The sequence below is a fragment of the Piliocolobus tephrosceles genome, chromosome 12 (assembly GCF_002776525.5).
Source record: "Piliocolobus tephrosceles isolate RC106 chromosome 12, ASM277652v3, whole genome shotgun sequence".
NCBI lineage: Eukaryota > Metazoa > Chordata > Mammalia > Primates > Cercopithecidae > Piliocolobus > Piliocolobus tephrosceles.
The window spans coordinates 45,493,431-45,506,222 of record NC_045445.1 but is presented as its reverse complement, the minus strand read 5'-3'; the positions used below and the strand labels follow the sequence as shown (position 1 = coordinate 45,506,222).

Sequence of the window (12,792 nt, the reverse complement as noted above, 5' to 3'; positions counted from 1 at the left end):
AAGAGACAATAGTGAACTTAAGACTCAGATAATTTTCTGGGTTTTCTTTTTAAATGACTCTTTTGGCTGAGTGCCTTTTTCCATCTGTATTAAGTAGACTGGTGAATTGATATATGAAAGGGCTACTTCTGATCATTTGCCTGGAAAGGAAAACTGGCTTAAAACTCTTTTTCTTAATTTTATTATTTTATATAATGTTGGTACATCATGTTGTTAGAGTATTAAGGAAATCAAATGGATACTCACCAAGTAGTCTTTCCAATAAAGGGAGAAAATTAATTTAAATGCATGAATACTTTTTAACACTTAACTATAATCAGAGCTTAGATTTTGGGAGAATGTTGGTCATGATCTCTGGGAGGATAGCAGTACATCAGGTAGTTTTGTTAGATTTAAGAGCAGAAGGGACCTGTGCTAAATTTCCCAAGTAGAACTTTAGTACTTAGAAAACAGCAGGACCCTAAATCTCTGCATACAGTTTTGGTAGATGAACTACTCAACTGAATTTCCTGTCTCTAATGGCACATCAAGAGCAAGAGCAACAGAATGATTCTTGTGCACCCAGGAGTAGCACAGAAGTATCAGAGATATCTGAAAGAGTCAAGTGGATGGAATTGAGCACTAACTCGGCAGCAATCCATGCATCCTATTGGCATGGAACAACTCAATGAATACCAGCTTGGACTAGACCATCGCACTCCTCAACATATTGAAACTAGTTAAGTTATCCAAAACTTAGACACGATCTTGTGAAAATGAGGTGGCAACTCCAATGGACTGAGATTAAACTTCAGCCATGTTATAGAAATAGGCATTTTGGAAGAGAATTAAGTTAAGCTACAGGAAAATTTACATTTCTTGTATCTGAGTTTACTTGGGATTAGGGACTGAGTTTCTTGCACCCCATGCTTGCTGAGAGATGGCAGTTTTAATAAAGATTTGTGTTCAATTAAAATAAGTTACCTAAATTAGAACTCCTTTGAAATAATTTAGTATTAACTAGGACTATTCTACAATAACATGATCATTTATAAAGGTGTGCTTGTATGTAGGTTAAGTTTAGAAAGCAGTCCAATCTTTTTTTGTGATTTCATTTCAATTATCTGAAAAGAGAGAAGGTAAACTGCTTTCTAAACTTTCAGGATTCTGAATTTGAAGCATTGTGTGCTTCTATGTCCAGTATGACTCCATGTTTCCCCGAACAGCTGAATTTATACCCTTTATGTGATTGGGTATTCTGGTACATGTATATGTTAACATATATACTAAGTCAAAAAACTTGTAGGATTATTCTTTAATCTGTACACTCGTAATTTTCCAAAGGCTTTTTTATTCTAAAAAAAACAAATTTAGTTAATTTTTGATAGGCAGTATGTTCATGTCATTCAAAATAAATTAAGAGGGTATACAATGAAAGTTTTCCTTTTTACCTGTGTCCATTAGTCCCTGAGTTATGCACACACACTTTAACAACATTTGTTTGTAAAATAGTAGCACATTGAACACACGGTTTGACCTTTGTTTTTAATTTAATATACATTGTACACATCATATTATCAATATATACAGAACCTCCTCATTTTGTATAAGTGCATTGTATTTCATTGTATATATAAACCATAACTTATCATTGTACATATAAACCATAAATTATTAAGCTAGTCCCCTATTGATAATCATTTAGGTAGGTTTCAATGACTATATCAATATTTTATCTTTGTTTTCTTGTATGGTTCATAATTAACTTTATAGGTATAAAGTTTCATTCATATGTCAGCAATTTCCTTCTCAGGAAATAAAGGCCTTTCTTATTTGGTGTCATACAATTTACCTCAATGCTTTCAGTCTCAATAGTAATTGCTTCTTCTTGGGTGTATAAGTTTTTCACTAACTTTCACAGATGTTTACAGTAGTTTAAATCTCCTATTTTATAATTGAAAAATAGTTATTTGAGGACTTTTTTGAAGGAAAAAAACTAAAAATATCGCATTTTTCAGGGTGATGATGGAATTCCAGGGCCACCAGGACCAAAAGGAATCAGAGTAAGTAGTATTTTCTCTATATCAAATACTTTATTGGTGGAAACAGATAAAGAACAATGAAATATTATGAGACAGTTGGAAAAGACCCATATTAAAAGGCAGGAAGATAAATACAGTCTTTAAAAAATTAAATTTAAGAGTTGGTATATGTCTATAACCCTTCTTTAGTATTTTGATAGCTATTATATATATGTGTATATATATATATATATGTCTATTTAATATAAAATGATTTTAAAGTAGCATATGGTTGAGAATTATGAAAGTCCTAAATTCTAAAGTTTGTCATTTAATTAAAAATCTGTATCATATAGTTGCTTTAAACCAGAACTTCCTAACTAGTGTGATTATCTCAGCCTAGGTCCAGAAGGCTGGTTACCTCAGAGTGTATGTCCTCCTAGTGTACCATGTATAAACATTATCATTCTTTTGTGTATCTAGAAGAGAATAAGTTTAGTTTAAACCACCATATGAAAGAATAACTATTTTGGAATACTGCATTTCTTCAAATCTAACGTGCGTGACTTTTCAAGTCTTGAGGCTCTGAAAAGTAAGGATGCATCTCAAAATTGAAATGTACATTTAGTATAATTTTTTCTCAAAAGCTTTTAAGTTGACATACGTCTTACCGTGTATTTTACAACTCAGAGGAAACTGTACTTTAAAAAATAGTACTGGCTTTTAAAAAATCACATTTAGCTTTTCTGAACCTCAGCTTCTTCATTTGTTAAGTTAGAGAGCTAAACAGAACAATCTCCAAGGTCCCTTTTAGCTCTGAAATACTGTGTTCATAGATTGATGAAGCTCCCTAATTTGAAAATAAAATACGTAGTTGGTGACATAGCATGTTTACATGTGTGACAAAGATAACCATTTGATCTTCAGAAATTTAATAGATGTATAAATTTTACAAACATTAAAAATATTATATTTGCTATATACTTCTTAAAAGCATGTAGCTTGCCTTATGTGCATCTTATGACTGATATGGGTAGGGTACTGGAAAAGCAGGGAAGAAACTCAAAACCCTTAGTTTATTTCAGCAGACATAATTCTTTATTTTTCTGTAAAAATTGATATCAATATACTATTAAAGCTCTTTATAATAATAAAAATAATTTTTAATATCCCTATAGTTAACATTAACTATGTTCTATATTCTACACACTATTTAGACTAAAAAGAATTGGCTGTTTTCTCAGTTCTCATTGCAGGTGTTTGAGATTGCTTGGATACTCCATGTCCCTCAACTAGAACTCCAGTTCTTGGGAATAGGTGGCCTGATAGTTTCTGCATCCTCAGGTGTCAGCTCACAGGCAATTCTTGACATGCAGAATTTTGAAGACATTATTGTGGAAACTGATAAAAATATACAAATGTACAGAGCATATAGTATAATGACCCCCTGTGAACTCATCACCCAGCTTCAAAAATTAACAACATTTTGATAGTTTTGTTCAACATATACCTTACCACTTTATTTTTTGGAATATTTTAAGGTAAATCCCTTGCATCATTCATTCTACCAATGAAAACTTCAGCATGCCCCTCTAACTAACAACCACATAACAACTAAACCATCGTCATACCTTTAAACATTAGGAATAGTTTTTCAATACTCTGACGTTCAGTCCACATTCAGTTTTCCTCAGTTGTCTGAAAGATGTCCTTTTATAATGGCTTATTCAACTTACGACCCAAGCAAGTTCCATGTATTGCTTTGGATTGCTGTTTATTAAACTTGTTTTATTATGCCATTAGAAAAACTGGGTCATTGTACTGCATTCCACATTCTGGGTTTGGCTGATTTGTTTCTTCATGATGTCATTTAAATTGTTCCTCTGTCTCCCGTATTTCTTGCAAATTTCAGGTTGCCTTGGAAGAGGCACTAAAGAACTTTCTGGGGGTACAAAATTGTACACTTAAGATTGGTATATTTTGCTGTATATAAATCATACTGCAATAACATTAAAGAAAATAGGAAAAAGTATACTTTATAGGTAGTGTTGTGAACTTAACTATTGAATAACCTTACGCAGCGTGAATATCAGGCTATTCTTTTTTTTTTTTTTTTTGGATGTTAGGTTTGATCAGTATTCTCAGATAACATTAGCCTGATTCTGCCATCAAAAATTTCCCTGTCAACTTACACTAATGATTTGGCACCCATGGATGGTCATTATTTTGTTCAGACTTGCAAGATGCTGATTTTTAAAATTCTATTAATCATTCATTTATTAACTGGAATTCTAATAAGGCAATGAGTTGCTACACCAGAAACTTCAAGTGGTCATCAAGGAAAGTTCTTTGACTTTTTGTTTTCATCATATGCACATGGAATTTGTGTGTTTCAATCAATTGTAGTCATTTTTTTGAAGGCCAGTTTGTCCCATCTTTTGCCTGTGAAAACCTTTTAAAGTTGACTCCTGTCCTGTGTTCTTTTCAGAAAACTCCACTGATCTTTGATAACTTCTTGCTTTTTGGCACAGCAGGCTCTTTCAGGCTCATCCTTTGCATTTTCCCTTTAGATCTGAAATGGGCCATATCTCTGATTCCAGGTTCTTTTTAGTGAAAGATGTGAGTTAGATACCACAGTCCGAATGTTACGGGTTTTTATTGCTACTGGATTTGTCACTGTTTCAATGTCTTCTCAGTGGAAATATGTATTTTTAAGAGAAAAATCAACATGAGTTCATATTATTACTTCCAATTGCAATTTAAAATCAAGAAAGGTTTTATATACTTATTATCTCTCCCCCTCATCTCTCTCTCTGTTGAGGTGAAAATGTTCATTCCTAATAACATAAATGTAATTTCTTATTTGCTTTTTCCTACAATATGCCTATTTCCTACAATATGCTTCAAAATAACAATGTATAATTTAACAAAATAACAAATTAAATTTTAATAGTGATAATAGGATTATTGAGAGCCATTAATTATTTCTTTGCTGGGTTTTTCCCCTTTGAATTGACCAGTTTTGCTAAAGAATTACAGTCAAGACACCACGTTTGATGAAAGGCACTTGAAGTAATTCTTTTCTCTGTATGGTTTTGTCAACAACTTGAAACATAGGTATACTGGATCCGATTTATTTTTCATTTTTATGATTTCCTTTTTTACCTTTTAAAAAATTTTTAAATTATTTAAAACGTCTATGTGGTTTTATAAGACAAGGTGTAGTCAGAGATGCTTCCCTTTCTTTCTTGCCATTTCCCTAGTGTTTTAATCTTCCTTTGAGAGGTAATCATTAGTTTTTACACAGTAATCATAGTTTTACATGATGTGAATGTGCCACAATTTATTTAGTCATGTTCCTGTTGGTGGTCATTTGAGTTGTGTGTTAGTCTGTTCTCACACTGCTTATAAAGACATACCCAAGACTAGGTAATTTATAAAGGAAAGAAGTTTAATGGACTAACAGTTCCACATGGCTCAGGAGGCCTCACAATCATGGCAGAAGATGAAAGAAGAGCAAAGGGACATCATACATGGCAGCAGGCAAGAGAAAATGAGAGCCAAGCAAAAGGAGAAACGCCTTATAAAACCATCAGATTTTGTGAGACTTACTACCACAAGAACAGTATGGGGAAACTACCCCCATGATTCAATTATCTCCCACCCGGTCCCTCCCACAACATGGGGGAATTATGGGAGCTACAATTCAAGATGAGATTTCATTGGGGACACAGCCAAACCATATCAAGTTGTTTCTAATTTTAACTATAACTGGTTATATGATTGTTTCTAAACTTTAGCTGTAAGAATGCTGCAGTTGTTAACTTTGTTTCTCATATTTTGTTTCATAATTTCTAGGGTATCTTCAGGATAGATTCTTAGAAGTGAAATGCTAGGTCAAAAGGCAAATGCATGGGTAACTTTGCTAGATATTTCCAAATTTCCCTCCACAGCGTTTGAATCTTCATTAGCAGTATATGAGAATACTTTTTCACCGTAGCCTCTCCTACAGAGAATATTGTCAAACTTGTATTTTTGCCAATCATGACAGAGAAATTTAAGAATTTTGGGGGTGATCACTATTAATGCCTTCAGGGGCAATATATTTGCTACTCCCCTATCCCCTGCTGAATTAATTTTTCATCACAAACCTGGGAGATCTTTATCCGTTAGAAGAGACATTTCATCCACGAATTTGCCTGCTCCTAATAAGTGCAATGAAGACAATGCTCCCTCAAATTGAAGTTTCTTTTATAGTTTTCAATAAAAGAGACTTTTAAACACATATAAGAGATTTTTCTCTAATGTTTCAAAGAACAATGAGTGGTAATAAATAGTGAGACACATTTTTTCCAAATCTATTCTAAAATAATTTTCATAATATCCTTAGGTAGGATATTATTTTATTGTTATTGGTTGTCATTTAGTTTAAGGATTTTATTTCTTCTTATAGGGTCCTCCTGGACTTCCTGGATTTCCAGGGACACCAGGTCTTCCTGTAAGTAGCATTTCACTTTTTAGTTTGAAACCTCTTGAAAAGTAATCTAAGACATATTATACATGTGTTATGTTGCTTTTCAAAGGGAATGCCAGGCCATGATGGGGCCCCAGGACCTCAAGGTATTCCTGGATGCAATGGAACCAAGGTGAGATCCATCCACTTAATCTTAGGTAGTATACTTGACAATAATTAACTTAAAAACCTAAAGAAATCAATATGAAGAATGTAGAAGAAGGGATATAGTGGCTTCAGGTCTAGGATATTACATAAAGTATGCTCTGATTATAATTTTCTATATATTGAACTATCAATAATTTCATTAAACATTTATAATTAGGTGGGATGTTGCATTGGGTTGAAGATTACTTACCAAATCCTTTTTGGGCTTTAGCATAAAGTAGGATGAGAATTAAAACAGAATTAGGACATATATGTTTCAAATATTATATCAGTTTTTGAAAGTAACACTTCTGAATGTCATTCATTTGCTTTGCCATTATTAAAAACCTAGCTCTACAATTTATGTTTTCAAATATTTCACATTTTTAAGATCTTTTAACACACCGAATAACTTCCTTAAGAAAAATCTTAAAAAATTATATGTAATACAGCACATCCATTTTTACTATAAACCGCCAGTATGAAACCTGAAACTTCTTCGTCGGCCAAGATGATACGTTTAACAATTTTAAATAACCCTAACTTTAGATACGGCAAACATTTTTTCTTTCTGATCCAATGTTTCTTCTCTTTAGTCAACTGTTGGATTGAATATAAAGTAATAGATAGCAAGAAAAAATGAGGAAATTTTGCTCTTCTTGTAAGCTTACATATTATAGCCAATTCTTATTCCCTCCCCTTTCTCTTTTTCCTTTAGATTAATGCAATATATTGTTATTCTCTGTATTTTCTTTTGGTATTTTCTATTTTTCGCATAATATTCTGTAAAACTATTCATAAAATACCTTGGATCCTTCTTTCTTTGTTTTGTCTTGTTTTGTTTTTTGAGACGGAGTCTTGCTCTATTGCCTATGCTGGAGTGCAATGGCGTGATCTCGGCTCACTGCAACCTCTGCCTCCCAGATTCAAGTGATTCTCCTGCCTCAGCTTTCTGAGCAGCTGGGATTACAGGCACATGCCACAATGCCCAGCTAATTTTTTTGGTATTTTTAGTAGAGATGGGGTTTCACTATGTTGGTCAGGCTGGTCTCAAACTCCTGACCTCTTGATCCACCCGCCTTGACCTCTCAAAGTGCTGGGATTCCAGGTGTAAGCCACTGCGCCTGGCCAGATCTTTCTAACTAATGGCATATGTCAGATTTTATATAGGGCATATTTTTAAAATAACTTGAACAAACTATTTTTCATTACAATGGCCATATTTTGTGATAATTACTGTACTATATACTTGAGGCAGTACAGTTCTTTTCATCTCCAATATTTCTTCAGGTCAATGTAACCCTTGTCAATAATTTTTTAAATTTGGGATTTGTGAGGACCAATCGTGTTCTTCATTTTAGCTAGGGCAACTTTAAAGTGATAAGACCAATGTGGAGTTAGTTTACCTGATACATTTCATGTTAAATTGGACTAAATTTTTGTGCCTTGTCTGGTTATTTGTTTATTTTTATTTACTTATTTATTTTTGCCAGTGTGCTTTAAGCAACAAACAGACTACTAGCCAAAGTTTCAAATTTGAAGGCCCAATGTATCTATAATCAGGACAGTGTGCTATATGATTAAAGGGAGCATTGATTAACTTGTGTTTCAGGCTTCCAATTACGTGAGTAACAAACTTTAAACAAATTAAATTGTTTTATTATGCATATTTTAAGTCTGAATGCTTTTCTTATATTTCTTACTACGTAAGTAAAAGAATGAACTTTAAAGTTGGAGCCACCATGTATAGGTTTTTTTCTTTTTCTCTCTTTTAAACTTGATGTGTAGGCCACTTCCTTTCTCTCGGGACCTACTTTTCCCATGTGCAACAAGGTGGAGAGAAGGGTATTGGACTCACAAAGACACACAACAGTAGTAATTTTATTCTTTCAAACCTTCTGATGAAGTTGTTTCTAGGATTACCATGGCATATAGGTATTTGAAATGAGGTTGCTTTGGTGTTCTTCAACAATTTCAGCTTTTGTTTTCTAAACCAAGTGTCCATATTAGTACTGGGTGCCTAGAAAACATAATGACCTGCAATTGCTAGAACTATTGCTATTATTGTCCTCTTGGTGATATTAATAGCCTTCTTTCTTACCATCTTTTCCCCTTTACAAAAATAATTTGAAATAGTTTATGATGAAAGAAAAATGCAATAGAGCAGTTAGAGTAAGAATCTATATAACACGTGGGCAGGAAATTGGGGCAGATCATTAACTATTAAATGTGATAATAGGAATTTGTGGCGTGATTGTCTCAAAATGTCTTTGTTGGAAGAAAAGAACTGAGGTAGATGATTTTTTTTCTTTGCTTCTGATTGGGATGGATGAATTGGGATAAAAGTTGAATTGATATGGATAGTTGGTATTGAAGTAATTGGAAAGTGAAGGCTAATGAACTTTTTGGCAATCTGGCATGTTTCAAAATGGCTTTTACAGAAATCTTTTCAAGAAGTCATATCTTGATGGTATAGTTATTCTTTGTTTCTTGTTCCTCCATGCTCTTTATTTTTAACTCCTTCTAGGGAGAACGTGGATTTCCAGGCAGTCCCGGTTTTCCCGGTTTACAGGGTCCTCCAGTAAGTTATAAAATTTGGGATTATGATGAACACAGGAATTAACAAAAGAAGCAGACATGTAGTGAGAAAGCCCAGTGCATTCACGTGGAACAAAGTAATACATTTTAAAGTAATAAACTAGAGGAAAATGTTTCAAAAAGAAGTTGGTAATACAGCTTTCTGCTGGGCAAAAGGAAGAATTTTATATGTATATAAATGTCACCTCTAAGTATCCTAAGATATATCCTATTCAGAAATGACATTACAGCAGTCTACTCAGTTTATACTCTATTTAGAAAGCATTCTGTAATGGACTTGTTTCTCTCTCATACATATAAAATAATCCTTTTTCTTTTTAACAATAGGGACCCCCTGGGATCCCAGGTATGAAGGTAAGCATCTCATCCTGGGGAACGAATGTTTTGAATAAAATATTAGGATAGCCCGCAACTTCAATAGGATAATGACTCAAACTTCTGTCTTAAAATTGATGTTTTAGAAGTTGTGCAGGTGTAAACTTACAAGCTCTCCTTAAGTAGTCTCCTGTGTTCCCATGGCTTTAAGTACCTTGTATATGCTGATACACTTGAAAATGTGTATATCAGACTTGAGTTTCTTTTCTGACACTTTAAGTCTTCATCTTCTTACACTTTGATACAGTTGACCACCTACTCTCTGTAGAATTATTTTTTTCCCTGGCTTCTGTTACACTGTCCTTTCCTGATTTTTCTTCTGCACCTCTGGTTATTCTGCAGTCTTTTATGTAAGCTAATTCTTTTATGCCCAGCAAGCATCAGGTCACAGTCTGTACTCCTTCTTCCATGCAATGCCCAGAAATATTACTAATGCCCATATTATTGATTACTATCTAGTTACTGAATACCAAATCAGACTTTTCTTCTGAGTTAGCTATGTGTATTCATCAGCCTTTCTGACATCTCCACATGTTCCAAGTAAACCCACCCACAAAATAAACCTGCTCCTCCCTCTGGCTCCTCGTATCTCAGATTTTCATCTCTATATGTTATGTACACTTTTACATGATCTCAAAATCCGGAAGTTAATATTTATATTTTCCATTCTTTCACACACCTCCTCATTCAATTCCATCACTAAACACTAAGTGTGCCTGTAAAAGGCATCTTAAATTCATCCACTTTTCTTCATTTCCACTATTACCACATTAGTCATAATGTCTCATCTGGATTACTGCAATAACCTCTTATCTAGTCTCTTTTTTTCACTACTGTTCCATCCTTACCTCCCCTTCTGTTTTATTCTTTACAAAGCAACCAAGAATGATATTTTTAAAGTGTTAATTGATAATTTAATCTCCCTGCTTATAAATCTTCAAGGACTTTCTACTGTGTATCTAAGGTAAAGTCCATAGTTTGTTTGTAAGAACTGCATGCTCTGGTCCTTGCCTACATTGACAGCCTTATCTTAAACCACTAAACTTATCCCTTAGCTCACTGACCACATCAGTCTGCATTTAGTTATTGGGATGTGCCAAACGTTTTGCTTTTGGGGTCTTTCGTGTATATGGTTTACTTTGCCTAATATTCTTCCTCCTGTCTTTACCTGAATGACTCATTATCCTTCAAGTCTCAACCTGAATGTTACCTTCACAGATTGCCCTTCTTTGACTACCCAAACTAAAGTAATTTTCTCCACTAGTTTTTTTTCAATTATTGTGCCACATATTTTTCTTCATAGCCCTTAATATTCGCAGCCCTTGATGTTGTCATCTTATATTTTTACATATTAGGGTCTGTATTTTCTCATTATATTGTTAGCTTTATGAGAACAGAGGCCTTGTTTATCTTCTCCATTACTGATTACCCAGAACCTACCACAGTTGTTGGCAAATACTTAATATTTACTACGTATTTTTTATGAGTAACTGAAGGTACTACACTCTTAATAAATATACTGTTCTTCAGTGTACTCTGGCCGCTTCCTCATTTTCCTTTAAAAGTTTTTTATTACTGAGATGGCCTAATCTTTTAGTACATCTCTGTTACAAATTGAATCTTCAGATCATTTTTGTGGTTTGCTGGTTTTCACGTATAATAACTGTGTCTTAGAACTTCCATTGATGGCTTCTTTTAGGGTGAACCAGGTAGTATAATTATGTCATCGCTGCCAGGACCAAAGGGTAATCCAGGATATCCAGGTCCTCCTGGAATACAAGTAAGTATCCAGTGATTTTTTTTTTTTGCTATATTGATTAAACCAGAAGATTACAACAATCCCTCAACCTTTAGTACTCTCTGTTTTTGTTGTAAAAATTATCATCAGATGTTTACTAGACATTACATGTACTTTCTAACTGAAAATAAAAGCAATCTGGACCAGGGAGAATTTTAACAACATCTGCTTCATTCTTTTGCTTTTCTATCCAGTTTTTTGGGGATTGGCAGCAGAAATAGGGTTCTATATTCTTATTCTTGTACTGTGGAGAGCAGTAGGGTCTTTTGTACATTTACAAAAGACCTAATTAAAAATAAAAAGTATGGGTGTCCCATTGAATATATTAAAATATATCATTTGTAACACTATCAGTTATGCATAACATATGAACATATTTTGAAGACCGAAGGAATACAGTTTATGCATAGTGAACATCAAATGTAATCTTAAGAAAAAAATTTTAGCCTATAGAAAACATGCATAGAGAGAGCAGTAACTTTCGAATATAGATTAGGATCTCAATTTCTCAGGGTTTATATTTCATGATAATTAATTCCTTTGCCCAAAATAAAAAATCAAAACTTTCTGGTAGTTTATCACTAAGATACAAGACTGGGGACTTTTTTCATTAGCTACCTTCTCATTTCTTTCTTGATATCACCCATCCACAGTTTTTAAAATTCACTCAATCTTGCCCTTTATATTTTATAAATTGTTATGAAGTAATATTTGAAAATACAACAGAATACATGCAAAATATAGGTATGTTATGAAGCATAACTATAAAGTGAACAACATTTAAGAACTAGAAAATTACAAATGATTTTTAATCAACCTGTGTGTCCCTTGGTAACCAAATCCTTCTGCATTGTCCTAAGACATAGCTACCCTCCTGAGTTTTCCACTGTGCCTTAAAAATAGCTTTATTATATATGCATATATTTCTAAGTAATAGAATATTTAGTTTTGCTTTATAAAATAATGTAATATTTATGTAGTTTCCTGCAACTTACTTTTTCTACTTGATATGCTAAGATTCATCCATATTATTGGATATGGCTTTAGTTCACTCAGTTTCACTTTCATATAACTTTCCATTTGTGAACATACTACAATTTGGTGTTTTTTGTTTTATGTGGTGTTTGTTGTTGTTGTTGTTGTTGTTTTGAGATAGCGTCTTGCACTCTTGCCCAGAAAGGAGTGCAGTGGCATGATCATGTCTCACTGCAGTCTCGACCTCCTGGGCTTAAGCAATCCTCCCACCTCAGCTTCCTGAGTAACTGGGACCACAGGTGTACATCACCACACCTGGCCACTTTTTAAAATTTTTCGTGGAGACAAGGTCTCATCATGTTTCCAACGTGGGTCTCAAACATCTG

General features: G+C 33.6%; 1 protein-coding gene across 2 annotated transcripts in view; it reads left to right on the top strand.

Moving 5' to 3' along the window:
- Positions 1 to 12,792, top strand: part of COL4A5 (collagen type IV alpha 5 chain) — a 274,761-nt gene that overhangs the window by 129,358 nt on the left and 132,611 nt on the right. For both annotated transcript variants that reach the window (XM_023203109.2, XM_023203108.2), the window contains exons 4-9: positions 1,998 to 2,042; positions 6,454 to 6,498; positions 6,584 to 6,646; positions 9,188 to 9,241; positions 9,586 to 9,612; positions 11,333 to 11,413. In XM_023203109.2, the coding sequence (XP_023058877.1) occupies positions 1,998 to 2,042; positions 6,454 to 6,498; positions 6,584 to 6,646; positions 9,188 to 9,241; positions 9,586 to 9,612; positions 11,333 to 11,413 (315 nt within the window). The remainder of the gene's footprint in view (positions 1 to 1,997; positions 2,043 to 6,453; positions 6,499 to 6,583; positions 6,647 to 9,187; positions 9,242 to 9,585; positions 9,613 to 11,332; positions 11,414 to 12,792) is intronic.